Genomic DNA, 19529 nt, shown 5'->3' with positions numbered 1-19529 from the left:
ATATATAATTAAGGACCGATATGGACCAATTTTTGCATGGTTGTTAGAGACCATATACCAACATCATGTACCAAATTTCAGCCGGATCGGATGAAATTTTCTTCTCTTTGAGGCTCCGCAAGCCAAATCTGGGGATCTGTTTATATGGGGGCTATATATAATTATGGACCGATGTGGACCAATTTTTGCATGGTTGTTAGAGACCATATACCAACACCATGTACCAAATTTCAGCCGGATCGGATGAAATTTTCTTCTCTTTGAGGCTCCGCAAGCCAAATCTGGGGATCGGTTTATATGGGGGCTATATATAATTATGGACCGATGTGGACCAATTTTTGCATGATTGTTAGAGACCATATACCAACACCATGTACCAAATTTCAGCCGGATCGGATGAACTGTGCCTCTCTTAGAGGCTCCACAAGCCAAATCTGGGGATCGGTTTATATGGGGGCTATATATAATTAAGGACCGATATGGACCAATTTTTGCATGGTTGTTAGAGACCATATACCAACATCATGTACCAAATTTCAGCCGGATCGGATGAAATGTTCTTCTCTTTGAGGCTCCGCAAGCCAAATCTGGGGATCGGTTTATATGGGGGCTATATATAATTATGGACCGATGTGGACAAATTTTTGCATGGTTGTTAGAGACCATATACTAACACCATGTACCAAATTGCAGCCGGATCGGATGAAATTTGCTTCTCTTTTAGGCTCCGCAAGCCAAATCTGGGGATCGGTTTATATGGGGGCTATATATAATTATGGACCGATGTGGACCAATTTTAGCATGGTTGTTAGAGACCATATAATAACACCATGTACCAAATTTCAGCCGGATCGGATGAAATATGCTTCTGTTAGAGGCTCCACAAGCCAAATCTGAGGGTCCCTTTATATGGGGGCTATACGTAAAAGTGGACCGATATGGCCCATTTTCAATACCATCCGACCTACATCGATAACAACTACTTGTGCCAAGTTTCAAGTCGATAGCTTGTTTCGTTCGGAAGTTAGCGTGATTTCAACAGACGGACGGACGGACGGACGGACGGACGGACGGACGGACGGACGGACGGACGGACATGCTTAGATCGACTCAGAATTTCACCACGACCCAGAATATATATACTTTATGGGGTCTTAGAGCAATATTTCGATGTGTTACAAACGGAATGACAAAGTTAATATACCCCCATCCTATGATGGAGGGTATAAAAAATTCTATAGATATACAATTTTGACAAAATTTTCTATTGAAATAATATGTTGACAAAATTTTCTACAGTAATAAAATTTGGACAAAAAAATTCTATAGAAATATTTGTTTGGTAGATTTGTGGTAATCTTCAAATTTTATTAGATTTTTTTTTGGCTCGAGTGGTAACTGTTTGAATGCGTAGCACCGAAAAATAAAATAAATAAAAACACAAGGATTTAGTTTTTCTTTTCAATAATGTTTCAATAAAACGTAATTTTATTGAATTTTTTGGGAGATTAATTTACCTTTTACAAAACAATCGTTGGACGGACGTAATCCAGTAACGAATAATAACCAAAGTTAGACGCCGCAAGACGGTAATGGCGCGACTCGTTAGAAAAATGTAACGAATTGTGCTGAAAGCACAGAGCTGCATCCAGAGCTTAGGGTACATTTTCTAACGAGGGTGAAATTGTCATTTTACAAGATTTTAAGTCCCCATCTAACGAATAAATTTTGACCTTACGAATTTGAACTTAAACATTCCGCCCGCCTTGCAACATCCAGCTATGTTGTAATTGAAATTCATTAATACAGAGACATTACATACAATATTTTAATATCAAAATAAATATAAAATGCGATGTCAGTTTCATTTTCAAATTGAGCAATTTTTTTTTTTTTTATTAGTTCTTTTAATTTTTTCAAACTTCATGAATTCTTAACTAAATGCTCGTAGAGCCGTTGACCCGGAGGGTCTGCAGTGTCTGGGTTATTGGCCAGGATGACCTACGACACATATTCATGGTTGACATTGCCCTGAAATCACCCAGCCGAATATCGTCAGCTGCGCCAAGGGGAATCCCGGACTCGAAAACATTTGAGGCTTAATAACCCTTGCGTATACGTCGGGCCCCAGGACCAACCCCACCCCGGAAGGGCGATAAAACACTGGATCGGCCAGCTGGAGACATTCAAAATGCTCTCGTATGGAGTCTGGAGCCGACGCCGATGGGGTGACCACACGGGATAAATCTGTCACCCGGGCGGAAAAAATCAATTTATTTTCCGCGTTGTGCCGGGATACGACGATCAGCGGACAAAAGGCGTTCTGCGCTGTCATTGCCGAAGTAAGCCGTAAGCTTTGGGCAAGACTACTGCATATCATACTGTACCCCGCACATGGGTCGAGGACAGCTCGGACGGGAATTCGACGACCGGACAAGACGAGTATCAACACAATAGTGGGACCAAGCGTAACAGTTGGTTGCAAAACTAACAACGGACTAAATATGGGGGTTGCATTTGTAATGCAGTACGCGGACGAATTAACGGACGGACTTGAATTTGACTTTCTCTTAGACAAATCGGACGATGGAGCGGAAGGACGTTGTTGCTGTTCGAAGGAGTGCAGAAGCGTATGGTGGCTCTCTCCGCATTCGCGACACCTTTCGCGACTATTGCAGGTCGACCGCATGTGTGACCTGCCCAGACAGTTGGAGCACACCCGATGAAGAACTACGGTGCGCAGCCTTTGCTCCAACCGCATTTTCAAGAACCTGCGGCACGACCGTAAATTATGCTTCCGCCTGCATAACACACAATTGTTTAAATGAAGCTCTGGGCTCGAGTCCGAATTTCTTTGGGCAGTCCCCGTAGGGGAAGACGAAGATTCTGCTGCCTTAGTTGCAGATACTTCAGCTGGAGCCGTATCAGCCCCCGACGGAGGGACAACTTTTTGTGTCGGTACTACCTCTTGTGAAGAGGCGACGACTGGGGTCATCCCGACGTCAGGGACCTGCTCGATTGCTGGTAACGGCTCGCGAAGAACCGGTGCAACATTATTTTCTAAAATCTCTCTTTCCTCATCGGACATCGGGACGTCATCCTCGTAGTCAGGGAGAGTCTTAACAATTTCCCTCATATTTTCCATTGTACTGCGAAAAGAAAGATGACGCTTACTATATGAACGATCGAAAACTATTCGGTCAGTATGACCAATTTTACCACCGGTCGTCTTACAACACCGTTTGCCGTTCTCACGTCTGCAACTCTAACGCGACCGTCAGATCCTGGGTGGACGTCATCCACACGACCTAATTTCCACGATGTAGGAGGCAATTGCTCATCACGAATTACTACCAAGTCCCCTACTTCGATATCACGCTGCGGAAATTTCCATTTATACCTTTTCTGTAAGCCTTTCAAATATTCATCTTTCCACCGTAAGCAGAACTGTTGCGACAGCGCCTTCATTTTCCTAAATCGATGCACCAAATGAAGTGGTGATTCCTCCTCTAACTGTTCAGGAGGCGCCAAGATCGGAGATCCTACCAAAAAATGGCCAGGCGTAAGTGCTACCAATTCTTGAGAACTTTCACTCATTGGGCACAACGGCCTAGAATTTAAACAAGCCTCAATTCTCGAAAGAACAGTCGAAAACTCTTCAAATGTAAATTTGAATCCTGATGCATGCTTCCTAAAATGCGTCTTGAAGCTTTTGACAGCAGCTTCCCAGAGACCACCCATATGTGGCGCCCCGGCAGGGATAAACTGCCAGGAAAGCTGCTGAAACTGGTATGCGGAACACACCTTATCACGTCCTTCTTTAAAAACACATCTCAAATCCTTTTCCATTTCGCGTGAAGCGCCTACAAAATTTGTACCATTATCCGAAAAAATGGTCTTGGGACAACCGCGTCGAGATACAAATCTGTGAAAAGCGGCCAGAAACGTTGTCGTAGACAAGTCTGATGTGGCTTCCAAGTGTATGGCCTTCGTCGAAAAGCATACAAAAACGCAAACATAACCCTTTGTTATCTTACATGCGCGCCCTATAAATGACTTAATTTCGAAAGGCCCCGCAAAATCAACGCCAGTCGTAGTAAACGGTCTGGTAAGTACAGTTCTCTCCGGTGGGAGAGCCGCCATGATCTGCGTACAAGACTTCTTCCTATCCAACAGACACCGTTTACACCGGTTAATAGTCGATCTAATCAAAGATGTTAAACGAGGAATCCAATACTCAATCCGAATAAGACGTAGAACCAACTGGTTCCCTCCGTGAATAGATATGTCGTGAACATATTTCACCAGTAACCTAGCGAATCTACTATTATACGGCACTATAATTGGATGTCGCTCACTATACGAAAGGGTAGGACACCTACTCAAACGACCATTCAACCTCATAACCCCCTCCTCATCCAGGAATGGATTCAATGACAACAACGAACTCCTGGAACCTAACGGTTTCTTTTCCATCAAAAAACGGCACTCATCCGGATAATGAGCCCTTTGAGAAAGAACAGCTAGACGTAATCTCACTGCCTTTAATTCGGTTGCCGTCAACGTCGTGTCGTGATACACATTTCGACTAGCATGTGAATAATGGGTCCTGTGATAAAACCTAAATATATATGCGATGACTCGTAGAGCCCTATCTAACGAAGAAAATCTCTCTAAAATGTCCTCATAGTTCGTAAAAAACGATGCGTGAGTCTTGACCGCCCGTACCTCAACGTCAGTCTCAAGAGGGGTGAAATCATTTATATCCCACTGAGAACTATCTGAGCAGAGCCACTCTGGTCCATGCCACCAAAGCGACGAAACCGCCAACTCTGCAGGCGACACTCCGCGACTTCCCAAGTCGGCCGGATTGTCCTCAGAGCGAACATGGTACCAATTCTGTCCCCCAGTATTCTCCTGAATCCTACATACGCGATTCGCAACGAAAGTAGACCACGTAGATGGCGTCTTTCGAAGCCAAGAGCGGACGATCGTAGAATCCGTCCAACAATAAACACGTCGAAATTCAATATCTAACTCCCTGGCTATAGACTTGTAAAGTTCTGAGGCCAAAACTGCCCCACAAAGCTCCAAACGTGGCAAAGATATAGATTTGATGGGGGCTACCTTAGTCTTACAAGATAGCAAATGGGTGAAGATATGTCCCTGCGGCGTAACCACACGAACATATACTACCCCCGCGTATGCTTTTTCCGAGGCGTCGGAAAAAACATGTAATTCTACCTCACAGTCTGTGGAGTAATTGACCCATCGAGGAATAAGAACGTGATTCACATCCTGATAGGTCTCGACAAACTTTCGCCATTGTCGCTCAGTTTGTAACGGAAGAGACTCGTCCCATCCTATCTTATCCAACCAAACCTGTTGCATAATTATCTTCGCCACTATAATAACTGGCCCCAGCCAGCCAACAGGGTCAAATAGCCTAGCTATAGCCGATAAAACCTCTCTCTTCGTAAACCGAGATTTTCGCTCAATCGGTTTCATCTCAAAATAAAATAAGTCCAACTGCGCATTCCACCTAATACCCAACGGTTTCGAACTACTGGCCTCAACAAATGCCAGTAATTTGGCGTCAACCAAATGGTCAGCCGGAAGCGATTCCAAAATGGCTAGCTCATTAGAAGTCCACTTCCTCAGTTCGAACTTTGCCGATGATAATACCCTAATCAATTGATCCCTAGATTCAACAGCAGTATCCACGTTATGGTACCCTGTCAAAACATCATCCACGTACATGCACCTTCGTAGAATATGTGCCGCGTGGGGATAGTCATCTTCGGAGTCATCGGCCAATTGCAATAACGTCCGTATAGCTAAATAGGGAGCACAATTCACTCCAAATGTCACGGTCTGCAGCTCATAGTCTTGTACATCTTTTTGTGGGGAGTCCCTAAAGACGATTCGCTGCAGAGAAGTATGGGCCGAATTTACCCTAATTTGGCGGTACATCTGTGTGATGTCGCAATTAAAAACGTATTTGAAAAATCTCCACCTCAAAATCAAATGAACCAATTCCAATTGTAATGTGGGTCCCACATAAAGAATGTCGTTCAGACTTTTACCATTTGAGGTCTTATGCGAAGCATTAAAGACAACTCGAAGTTTGGACGTCAATTTGTCCGGATTGATTACCGGGTGGTGTGGCAAATAACACACAGTTTGATCTGCAGGAGAAGTCGACGACACTGGTCTCATATGTTGCAAGTCCAAATATTCTTTAATCACCCCGTCATACATTAATTTTGTTTCAGGCTTTCGTAAAAGCGAAGCCTCACCACGAATAAACTGCTTCAAACAACTTGTCCGCGAATGTCCAAGCAAGACTTGTCCCTTTAATTCGGGTTTTATCGGAAGAGTCACTACGTATCTTCCATCGGAATCCCTATATGTGGTATTCTTAAAATTTTCTTCACAAAATTTATCTGCGGGAGAACAAATTGCCCGTCTTGGTAAGTCCTCTAATTCCCAAAATCGAAGAAGAGTCTTGTCAAGACCATCTTCTTCCATAAATTCAACAGTCGTTGAAAAAACCGTCACATTAGAAGTGGGAATTGAACCAGTAATGAGCCAGCCGAAGACTGTCTGTTGAGCAATCAACGAACCTAAAATACCAGACTGAACCCCCTGTAATATAATTCTGGGATACACGTCTGCCCCCAACAATAGATCAACCGGACGACTATCGAACAGATTAGGATCAGCTAAACGCAAATTTGGCAAACGTGACATATAATTCCGACTCACTTGGAAAGACGGTAAATTCCCAGAAATCCTAGGCAGGACCAACGCAGTCGCCTCTACCAAGACCGATCCATCTATGGGTGACCCTATACTCAGAGGGCAAATACCTCGAGAAGTTATCGAAACCGATTGATTCACGCCCGATATCGAAGACGTCGCACTCGTTATCGAAATCCTAAGCAACTTTTGCATTTTTTCGGTAATAAAGGAGGCTTCCGATGCTGGGTCAATAAGAGCCCGAGCTGGGTACGTCATACCCTGATGAACGATGTTCACCATAGCCGTCCCTAATAGTACCGACCTGTTCTGGGAAACATGAAATACTTGCCTGGCCGAAGTGCCAGACACGATTCCAGACGAAGTGGAAGGCTGCGGGTCAATCAAACCGCTAGAATCCGTAGGACGAGCGGCCGAAACCGTCGAAGACGTAGTCGCCACATTCGTAGAATGGGAAGAATCGCGATGAAGCAAAGTATGATGCCTTCCTTGACACTTCTCACAACTGCGAGATGTAGCACAGTTGTTAACGTCATGTCTACGAGATAGACAATTGAAACAACAGCGGTACCGTTTCACAGCAGTCAACCGATCATTCACAGAAAGATTCCTAAATTTCGGACAAACACGAAGATGATGGCTTTGTCGCGGACAAAGAACACACATCTTATCGACGGAATCTCTAGAAGAATGAGAAGTGTATTGCGAATTACGCGACCTAGATGGCGAAGATTTCGGAGCTGCATTCGTAAAATGCGTTCGCAGTTTCCTGCCATCAGTTCTCCTCGAAGCATCGATACCCTTCAAATCGCGCAGACACGTGAGTGTCTGAATCCTTTCCGTAAGAAAACGATCCATGTCCACCCAAGACGACAACGCAGACTTATCACTTATACCCTGTTCCCACAAAGTAACACTAATCTTCGGTAGACGTTGCACACACAAATATATCAAAATCGGATCCCAATCGTTCGTAGGAACGTTATTCACAGCCATCGCCGAAATACATGCATTTATACCACGCAGCAAGTTCTTCAACCCAGAACTTGTCTCGGTGTCTAAGACCGGAAGGTCAAAAAGAAGCTTCAACTGATTGCTGACTAAAATTCTCAAGTTGTCATAAGTTTCCTTTAACGTCCTCCAAGCTAACTCGAAACTTCTATCAGTGAGAGGAAATCTTCTTACAACTTCACGGGCGTCGCCACTAGTCTTTTTGAGCAAATGACACAAGCGCTCAATATCACTCAGACGGGAATTTTTTACATAAACAGCAGTAAACAAATCCCTAAATGTTGGCCAAGACTGAAAGTCACCATCGAAAACCTCAATATCGCATGGTGGTAAAGCCAAACTATGGACCGCACCATGGTCAACACCTAACAAAAGAGAATTTCCCGATACATCCACATTACCAGAACGAGCAGAAATATCCGCCACATCGGCCTGCTGTATAGGAGTTGACGCCCTAGGAACGGCTTTTAGACCGTCTATTTTCCTTTCGATAGAGGAAACAATACGAATATAGGCATCATAAGTTGCCTCATACTTGCCGTCAGCAGATTCTACCTTTCCCTTATCTGAATCCTCCTGAAGATCGTCTAAACACTCCTCATACCTCTCTTTCACTCTCTCCCAGAGTGATTTCGCCTCTTCGACCTGAGCCCTTAGAGAATAAACATCTAAATTCTCTTCCTTCAAAGAGCTAACCCGTGTCCCAAACTTCACAACCGCATCAGCGGCTCTAATGAATCGCGCGAATGTATTAACTGGCATATTGAAAATAATTTAGCGTCACAAAAATTCACAAAAACTCGTAAAGTATGTGAACACTCACTTATCGACAGCGAAAACTTGCCGAAAAATCAATAAATTTGCACAAAATGCCCAAAAATGCAAAAACAAAAATTTACAAAATTTTTCTTTCAGTGTATCAAATTCTCACACTGCACCAAAATTACCACAAAATTTCTTGAAGTGTAAACAATTGTTCGTAAAACAACCACTTCAAAACTTAAAATCAAAAATTTCAAACAATTTGTAAACTATTGGACTATTTTTCTCTCAGTGTAAGAATGAATTTACGAAAATTACGCTCAGTGTATCGAAGAATACTGACAGCCGCTAATCTGTATCAAAACGTCACACACGAAAACCAGATGATCAAAAAATTCAACAAATTATAAGAAATTATAAAAAAATGTCTGTAAGACCAAATGTAGGGTGCACGGACTGTAAAATACACCTCTACACTTCCACGCCAAATAATCTCCCAAAAAAAAAATCAAATATCGCAAATAATAAAAGATATAGAAATAAAAATATATACGTAATATATATGATAAAATAAAAATTATACGATCGTACCGGACCGCCTGTAGGGTGCACAGTGACCAAAACGATAATTTTTACTAATGCGCGTAACGCTAATGGGTCATACAACACGAAAACCCAAAAAACTCAATTTCAAAAAAATTTTTATAATTTTCCTCAAAATATTTACGACTCGCGGCCCCGTGAGGGTTAACAAATAAACCAAAGAAACACAGCTCAAAAAAAATATGTATGTATATACGTGTGTGTATCACTGATCATACGTAGGTATGTAATTCAAACGTTGACTGCAGTGACGATTGATGTTTGTTTACAATAGTAATACGACCAACAGAGCCTTTGGAGTCTGCGTGTATTTTGTTATTGTTTTATTTACTTCAAGTTAAAGGCAACGTAATTGCAAATAATGTTTTGAAGTAAATAAGCACTGTCAACGTTTAAATTCACCACACAACACCAATATATACAATAGATTTTTCACTTTTTATTTTGATTATTCTTTCACTTGAATATCATTTAACAAAACGAAATCAAACAAACGAAAGAAATGTGCGTACGTATGTAGCAACGAATGTGTGTTTTTAGAAATGCAATTTGCCGTCGGCAAAACGAAATAATTGAATCAATGTTGTAAAACGACCGCGGTTTAAATTTAAAACACTCGCGATTTGCTCAATTATTTTAATAAAACACTGACATACGCACCTGTGTGTTGATAAATAATTATTTAAATAAATTTTCAATATAAATCCTTCACAAATATGGCTGCAAAGTGGCTGCTTTTTGTTGTTGCTTCACAATGATGAGCACTTTCCTTTGGAAAAGAAAAAGAAAACCCTTTATTAATTGCTGTAAGCAAGTATCCGGCTCGAAGGACCAATGAATGCGTAGCACCGAAAAATAAAATAAATAAAAACACAAGGATTTAGTTTTTCTTTTCAATAATGTTTCAATATAACGTAATTTTATTGAATTTTTTGGGAGATTAATTTACCTTTTACAAAACAATCGTTGGACGGACGTAATCCAGTAACGAATAATAACCAAAGTTAGACGCCGCAAGACGGTAATGGCGCGACTCGTTAGAAAAATGTAACGAATTGTGCTGAAAGCACAGAGCTGCATCCAGAGCTTAGGGTACATTTTCTAACGAGGGGGAAATTGTCATTTTACAAGATTTTAAGTCCCCATCTAACGAATAAATTTTGACCTTACGAATTTGAACTTAAACACTGTTGTTACCACACATTGTTAAAGATCAAGCCTTGCCGGCTTCTAGTTTCCTCCTCTAGAGCCACCAAAATGTAAAAATTATTACAAATTGTGTTGAGTGAAAATGTCCCTAAATTGTGGCCCTACGTCGCTACAAGACGCTAAATATTAGAAAACCCCTACATATAGGGAATAGCCGCTACTTCTAGCAACACTGATTGTGTGCACCTACGGAGTTAGTATGCCACTAATATTGAGCCCATTATTAAAAAAGAGAAAATCGTTCAATTAGTGTGGGTAATAAATCCAAATTTGTAAAAATCGAGCAATATTCTTATGTAAGAGCTACAAGTACGTATAAATACGATCGGCCAGTACATCAAAATTTGAATTTTGAGTAACATTGGTTAATAAATAAGAGTACTATGGCCAAATTTGGGAAAATCGAGCGATGCATACATATGGAAGCTATATCTAAATCTGAACCAATTTGCATAATATTTTGCGGTGTGATGAATACCACAAAAGGTTACCTTGTGCAATATTTGAGTAAGATCAGTTGAGAAATGAGGCCTGTATGGTCAAACATAAGGTTGTTAGGGGCGAATTTTTCAAAATCGGGCGATATATATATGGGAGCTATATCTAAATCTGAACCGATTTCGATGATTTTTTGCACATATAGTTAGTGCTATAGAAGATTACATTTAGCCAACTTTGAGTAAGATCGGCTAATAAATAAGGGTTTTATGGTCAAATTTAGAAAAATCGGGCGGTACATATATATGGGAGCTATAGCTAAATCTGAACCGATTTCGATGATTTTGTGCACATATAGTTAGTGCAATGGAAGATTACATTTAGCCAACTTTGAGTAAGATCGGTTGATAAGTAAGGTTTTGTGGCCAAATTTGGGAAAATCGGGCGTTACATATCTATATCTAAATCTGAACCGATTTGGATGAAATTTTGCAGACTTGAAGGGCGGTGAAAGATTACCTTTTGCCAAATTTGGTGACGATCCGTATGAAAAAAAACGCAACATGACCCCATTTGTCGAAATCGGGCGATACATATATATGGGAGCTATATCTAAATTTGATCCGATTTCTTTCACAGCACAATAAATTGTATTTCGGGGGGTCGTAGGGTGCACGGAAAAAAGTTTTGGTGTTTTGAAATTGTCTTCGAATATGCTACAAAACTGGGGGGTGACCGCATCGACTTTTTTTCCTTTAGGCCGTGACCCTATCTAATGTCCATCCGTCCGTCCGTCCGTCTGTTGAAATCACGCTAACTTCCGAACGAAACAAGCTATTAACTTGAAACTTTGCACAAGTAGATTTTATTCATGTAGGTCGGATGGTATTGCAAATGGGCCATATCGGTCCACTTTTACGTATAGCCCCCATATAAACGGACCCCACAATTTTGGCTTGCGGAGTCTCAAAGAGAAGCAAATTTCATCCGATCAGGCTGAAATTTGGTACATGGTGTTATTATATGGTCTCTAACAACCACTCAAAAATTGGTCCATATCGGTCCACTTTAACGTATAGACCCCATATAAACGGACCCTCAAATTTGGCTTGCGATTGCTCTAAAAGAAGCAAATGGCATCCGATCCGGCTGAAATTTGGTACATGGTGTTAGTATATGGTCTCTAACAACCATGCAAAAAGTGGTCCATATCGGTCCACTTTTACGTATAGCCCCCATATAAACGGACCCCCAAATTTGGCTCGCGAGGCCTCTAAGAGAAGCAAATTTCATCCGATCCGGCTGAAATGTGGTACATGGTGTTAGTATATGGTCTCTAACAACCATGCAAAAATTGGTCCACATCGGTCCATAATTATATATAGCCCCCATATAAACCGATCCCCCGATTTGGCTTGTGGATCCTCTAAGAGAAGCAAATTTCATCCGATCCGACTGAAATTTGGTACATGGTGTTAGTATATGGTCTCTAACAACCATGCAAAAATTGGTCCACATCGGTGCATAATTATATATAACCCCCATATAAACCGATCCCCCGATTTGGCTTGTGGAGCCTCTAAGAGAAGCAAATTTCATCCGATCCGGCTGAAATTTGGTACGTGGTGGTAGTATATGATATTTAACAACCATGCCAAAAGTACTCCATATCAGTCCATAATCATATATAGCCCCCATATAAACCGATCCCGAGATTTGGTTTTGGAGCCTCTTGGAGGAGCAAATTTCATCCGAGTGAGTTGAAATTTGGTACATTGTGCTAGTATATGGCCGTTAACAACCATGCCTAACTAGGTCCATATCGGTCTATAGTTATATATAGACCTCAGATAAATGGATCCCCAAACAAACAAAAATTGGTCCATATCAAGTTCATAATTGTATATAGCTCCCATATAAGCGACCCCCATATTTCAATTCTGGCTCTCTACGTACCGTGCAAAAAGTCCATATCGATTCGTAATTATTTGTAGACATAACTATACATAACTTTTTGTCTAATATATACCACGTATGGACTAACTCACAATTTAGAAAACGATGTTAAGAAGGTTTAAGATACCACAACCCAAGTAATTCGATTGTGAATGACAGTCTTTCGTAGAAGTTTCTACGCAATCCATGGTGGAGGGTACATAAGATTCGGCCTGGCCGAACTTACGGCCGTATATACTTGTTTAGTTTAATATATACCACGTATGGACTATGTGGTATATATTACGGTGTTAGAAAGTTTTAAGATACCTTGCCATCGGCTTCAGTAGAAGTTTCTACGCAATCCATGGTGGAGGGTACATAAGCTTCGGCCTGGCCGAACTTACGGCCGTATATACTTGTTTTATTTTCAAGTATCTGTTTTAAAAATTTAAGCAGGCATTACCAAGTAAGCCTGCGACAAAATAGGTAACAACTTTTTCGTACATATATCAGCATTAATAATTTTACACGGGCATGACATTGTACGTGAATGAGCTTGTAAATATATCACAAAAAGCGAACGAAGATGAGATAAATACAGCCCAAATCTAAAACTAGTTCTTAAAAATTGCTCCTATTTGAAAGAAGTCCCCTCTTTGGCTCGTAATCAATATCAAAATCCTGAATAGAAGATCAAAATCTTTGGATTCAAGTAAACTTTTTTTGAGTGTACATATTTTGAAATGTTTTCTATCTTCATGTGAATGCACCCTCTTTAAAGACAAATCGCTTAACTCTAGGCCCCAAAGATGCGGCTTCTTTAAAATAAGGACAGTTTTTCATTTTAAGGACATCTAGGATCAATAAAAGTTTCATTCTCTTTTTGCGGTCTATTAAAAGTAAATGCCAGTTTAAAAATCCAAATTATATCTGATGCTTCCCAGTAATTTTTTTTCTTAATTACGAAAAACTTCAAACCAAAGATACAAAACCTTTAAAATAAGTCTTAGTCTATATTTGAAGCATTTTTATGTTAAATCTAAAGATTCAACATTTCAGTTAATTTAAGGCCGACTCCTTTAACTCAAAATTGTTTTTCTTTTCTTTAAGGAAAATGTGTGTTAGTTCAAAGAGGTACGACTTTAACGGAGGGAAATTTGTGTCCTAAATCTAATAAAAATTTTCCTTGAAGCAAATATTATAAATAATCTTTTAATTAAAATTCCATTATTTTAAAGAAATGTGTCCTTTATATTGTGTAAATTGCGCATCCTAAAATTTAGGCTGCGTAATCTTTAATACCAGGTAAATAGTGTTTTCAGTGTATCAGTGAAATGAAATGTGCTTAATGCAATGTTCACAGTGAACAACATATCGATTGATGGACGTCAACGATTATATCGATTCAGTAGGTAATTCAGAAGAATTTAGTACACTGAAAAAATATTGACCTAATATGGAAGATTATGCAACTTAAATTTTAGGACTCGAAATTTACACAATGCTAAGGACAAAATTCTTTAAAATAATGACATTTTAATTAAAAGAAAGTTTATAATTCTTGCTTCAAAAATTCTTTTCATTAAATTTAGGACACATATCTTGAAATTTTTCGTCCCTCTGTTGAAGTTGTAGATCTTTGAAGTAAGGCAAATGTTCCTTAAAATAAAGAAAAAAAATTTATTTAAAGAAATCGTCTTTAACTCAACTGTAATATTGAATTTTTAAATTTAAGACAAAAACGCTTCAAATATAGGCTAATATTTATTTTAAGGATTTGCATCATTAGTTTAAAGTTTTTTTTTAGCATTAAGAAAACAGTTTTTACTTTGAAGTACTTGGCGTAATTTGGATTTTGAAACTGGAATTTGTTTGTACATGAATGCCTTTATTAATATATTGCAAACAGAGAATAAAAATTCAAATAATAAGATCTGTATCCAATTTTAATTTTATCGATCCTAGATTTGAAGCCAGGGAGGTCCGTAAAAAATGTCTTTATTTTAAAGAAGCCGCATCTTTGGCTCCGAATCAATACCAAAATCCTTAAAGGAAAATCTTTGGATCCAAGTAAACTTTTTTTTTGAGAGTACCAAAAATATTTCTGATGGGCAACACAAGATTTCAGATGGGTACATAAATTTTACTTTTACTTGACCGTAGCACACTTTTTCGTATCTGCATTAAATTTAGGCCAATTTTAATTAGAATTTTTATTATGAGGCCATCAAACATCAGTACTGTTTAATTATTTTAATCGATTTTATGATAAATTGATTATTAGCTCTATTTTATAAAACTCTTAGATTAATTTTCGCGCATCTTTCAAAAAGAGTGCCCATAAATAACAGCATTATGCAGCAGAGATGCTAGTCTTGCTTTGGGAATTCTCTTTGAGTTTCTATGAATTAATTGTGATTTAATGTTCTTGTAATTTATGGGCCTATGACCAACAGACGATTGTAGGCATTAGCGCTACTAAATCATGACTCAATCATAGAAACAGAACAGTTTCCATTGCACTTAACTACCTACGCTGATTTTGACTCATATACAAAAAACGGCAAGTTTTTAAATCAAATGAAAAACGCAAAGCTGAATCGTCCATAAAAAGCAAACAGAAACAACAGGAAAATGAGAATTATTCTTAATTAAGGCAAATGGAAGAATTCAAAGTTTCAAATACAAAAATTGTGTGACACAAGACCATTACAATGCTTGCTGGTTGACTGACTGACTGACTGGCCGGTACATCAGCGATGACACTCCGCCACGGGGAGCCAGTTGGTCCCTCAATAGCCTGTCATACCTATGCAAACGTTGCTCATTTAGCATTTGCTACGAATATGGACTACGAACGAATTTCTAATTTGTAAAATCTAGCCGACCAAGATAAGTTTCATGAATTTCCTGTTTGCCGACTTTTTTATGAGTAATTAAAGGCGTATGTCTGTTTTATGGACTCTTCTTTTTGCATGACTACATCAATGGTCAGTTATGATGTAATGGGAAAAAGTTAAGTTTGTGCCATTTTACTGTGCGTATCTCAATTAGATTTGGAGCTGGCTCAATTTTATTGGTTTTATTACATATTTTCACTTTTGATGGAGCAAATATTTCAATCTGGGTTCTGGGATGCTCGTAGAGTAATGATTTTAGTAAGACATCATGAAACTCGTTTCTCACGCTGACCCGGAATCAAAGAACCCAGCAAACAAATGGCATATACTTCCAAAAATAACCTTCCAGCAAAAAAATTGAAAGTTCTTCATAAGTTAAAATGGCTCCTTTTGTGTAAAACAATCCACACGCATAGAAAAAAAACGTTTGGAAAACGTGTACCGAAAACTTTTTATTTTGTTCGAGATTTTTGAATTTCTTTGAAAATTTTAAAATTATATCACCAAAAAACTTCGTTTGTAACAAAATTTTTATTTTTTCAATAAAAAAATTATTTTTGAACCAACAACACAGTCCATTTCGTTTATATCAAGCACTATTCTTTTCTGACTTTAAGTCTTTAATAAGACACATTTTACAGTTGCATAGTAAAAAATTAATATAGTAGTATGTAATGTTGAATACCTTTTCGGAATCTTCCCAACAAATCTGGAATATATGTTAAAAAAAAAAAACCATTTTGGTGTTCGTTCGAAGCTGGGATCGAACCCAGGACCCTTGGTATGCGAGGCGGACGTCTCAACCACTCCTTAACGGTGCCCAATGTATGTTTCTGTTAAATAAAATTTGTTTAATCGGCTCGTGGGCGCCGCAAACTGTGCTATATAAATATAACTCAAAACGATAATTGTCTATTGATGATAAACGTTTATCACAAAAAGTATATACTTTTCTTCCAGATAAGCTGCCTTACAGCGAAAAAAAAAACAACGATCTTTGTTTGTCTAAATTTTCGTGTGGGAGGAAAGTATAATTTTTTTGCGTGCAGCAAAAAAATGGAAAGTACTTCCAAAAATAAACACCCAGCAAAAAAATTGGAGGCTCTTCACAAGTTATAACTTCTCATGTAAGTTCTAAGTGCTCTTTTTAAGATAGGCTTTTAGCTACATCTCCTACATTTTACTGCGTACTAAAAACACAGTATGTCATCGGAAACAAATATTGTAGGCTGTCTAATATTTGGAAAAATCAAGTTTTCGTTTTTGGGAAAATTTTTTCGACTTTTCAACTTTTTTTATACCCTCCACCATAGAATGGGGGTATATTAACTTTGTCATTCCGTTTGTAACACATCGAAATATTGCTCTGAGACCCCATAAAGTATATATATTCTGGGTCGTGGGGAAATTCTGAGTCGATCTAAGCATGTCCGTCTGTTGAAATCACGCTAACTTCCGAACGAAACAAGCTATCGACTTGAAACTTGGCACAAGTAGTTGTTATTGATGTAGGTCGGATGGTATTGCAAATGGGCCATATCGGTCCACTTTTACGTATAGCCCCCATATAAAACGATCCCCCGATTTGGCTTTCGGAGCCTCTAAAAGAAGCAAATTTCATCCGATCCGGCTGAAATTTGGTACACGGTGTTAGTATATGGTCTCTAACAACCATGCAAAAATTGGTCTACATAGGTCAATAATTATATATAGCCCCCATATAAACCGACCCCCCGATTTAGCTTGCGGAGCCTCTAAGAGAAGCAAATTTCATACGCTCCGGCTGAAATTTGGTACACGGTGTTAGTATATGGTCTCTAACAAATATGCAAAAATTGGTCCACATAGGTCAATAAATATATATAGCCCCCATATAAACCGATCCCCCGATTTAGCTTGCGGAGCCTCCAAGAGAAGCAAATTTCATCCGCTCCGGCTGAAATTTGGTACATGGTGTGAGTATACGGTCTCTAATGGCCATGCAAAAATTGGTCGAAATCGGTCCATAATTATATATAGCCCCCATATAAACCGATCCCCAGATTTGACCTCCAGAGCCCCTTCGAAGAGCAAAATTCATCCGATTCGGTTGAAATTTAGGACGTGATGTTAGTATATGGTATCCAACAACCATGCAGGAATTGGTTCATATCACTCCATAATTATATATAGCACCCATATAAACTGATCCCCAGATTTGATCTCCGGTGCCTTTTGGAGAAGCAAAATTCATCCGATCTGGTTGAAATTGTGTACGTGGTGGTAGTATATGATATTTAACAACCATGCCAAAAGTGGTCCATATCAGTCCATAATCATATATAGCCCCCATATAAAGCGATCCCGAGATTTGGTTTTGGAGCCTCTTGGAGGTGCAAATTTCATCCGAGTCAGTTGAAATTTGGTACATTGTGCTAGTATATGGCCGTTAACCACCATGCTTAACTAGGTCCACATCGGTCTATAGTTATATATATATTATATATAGCCCCCATATAAGCCACCCCCGTATTTCAATTCTGGCTCCCTACGTACCGTGCAAAAGTCCATATCGATTCGTAATTATTTGTAGACTTACCTACACACAGAGAAGAGATTGGTTGGAATTCGGTTGTATTTATGAACATTTTACATTTAGAAATGAATATAAGTTCTATATGCCAATTTTCTGTATTTACATATATTTGTTCATACTTGTAAGCATTTGGTGAGATTTTCAACAAATTTTCTGTCGTGCCACAAGATAAATGGTTGTGACAACCAAATCTACCTCCTTTTAAAAAATTTGGTTCAAATTGGTAGATACGACCAACCATAAAGAGATTTCTTAACTATCATTTAGTAGTCACAATTTTCATATGGTATTCACAGCCGAATGTCATTTCAAATATTTTTTAAATGTCATTTTATTAATAAAAATTTATTGAAGAAGACAAACGTACTGTATTGAGAAAGTTTTATACCAAAATATGACAAAGCAAACAAAATGTGAAGAATAAAGTGTGACAAAAATATCGAATCCTATCTGTTCTTTACCATGGATGCGATCGACACACACCATGAAGGATCTAAGAGGAGGATGTTTCCAGGGGACAAAAAATTCAAAACAAAGGTTTGTATTGGAAATAAATAAAAATAAATCCATTAAAAATTAAAAGGTTGTGGTTCAGCTTGGATCCTGTTTGGTGCGAATGTTTGTAAAAATTAAAATCGCTGACAAGTTGAAATAAAAAACAAGAATAGCAAGTCTAAAATCGGCAAGTAAACAAGTCAATGCAATTTCCCAAAAACGCATTTATTTTTTATTCTCTGTTCAAAATTTCACGTCAATTGGAGTAAAACATTGAAGTCTATGGGAGTTGTATCTAAATCTGAAACGATTTAAATCGAATTTAGGTGATTTAGTAAATACATGTCCCCAGTGGAATCTTTTAATTAAGCTACGGGAAATAATCCATATAGTATTAAAAAAAGATGCATATTATAATTATAGTCTTTTATTACATGTATGACACTATTCAAAATAAAATAAAAATAACCTACTTGTAGATATAAAAAATGAACTTCTTTCATTTAAACATTGGTAAATTTCAAATTGGATGTGGGTACCGTTATTTAGATAGCGGGACCATTTTTTCGTAAGTTGGTTATATGTACTCCGAGAGTTGATAGACACCGAATGGTGGCACTTATAGTAGAATTTATTGGTTGACAAAATCAACTCTGCATGTCATGTAAGTTTCCCTTGCCATCGTTCGATTGGCAGGAGCGAGTTATTGGGAGACACAACTGCTAACTGATAGTAGCTGCAACTGACAAAAGGAGGTTGTCAATAAATTCGATCGTCCCAACCAATCTGTATTCTCTGTGTACACATACCTTTTTTGTCTAATATATACCACGTAT

The 19529-nt window shown here is 38.8% G+C and overlaps 2 protein-coding genes and 1 long non-coding RNA gene across 3 annotated transcripts in view; 1 reads left to right on the top strand and 2 right to left on the bottom strand.

Moving 5' to 3' along the window:
* The window catches only part of stet (rhomboid serine protease stem cell tumor), a 306917-nt gene that overhangs the window by 73459 nt on the left and 213929 nt on the right, over window positions 1-19529 (bottom strand). The window lies entirely within an intron of this gene.
* Window positions 1448-9956, bottom strand: LOC142234016 (uncharacterized). Its single transcript, XM_075305074.1, has 2 exons — window positions 9799-9956; window positions 1448-3149 (listed from the first exon to the last, which is right to left on the bottom strand). Exon 2 carries the CDS (start codon window positions 3143-3145, stop codon window positions 2015-2017), a length of 1131 nt encoding a protein of 376 aa, XP_075161189.1. The 5' UTR covers window positions 3146-3149; window positions 9799-9956; the 3' UTR covers window positions 1448-2014.
* LOC142237268 (uncharacterized) lies at window positions 18560-18993 on the top strand. The gene is made up of 2 exons (XR_012722417.1): window positions 18560-18735; window positions 18794-18993. It is a non-coding gene; the product is annotated as an uncharacterized LOC142237268 (long non-coding RNA).

This window comes from Haematobia irritans, chromosome 4, assembly GCF_050003625.1.
Source record: "Haematobia irritans isolate KBUSLIRL chromosome 4, ASM5000362v1, whole genome shotgun sequence".
NCBI lineage: Eukaryota > Metazoa > Arthropoda > Insecta > Diptera > Muscidae > Haematobia > Haematobia irritans.
The sequence above is the reverse complement of the archived record's forward strand: the minus strand, read 5'-3'. Positions and strand labels throughout refer to the sequence as shown.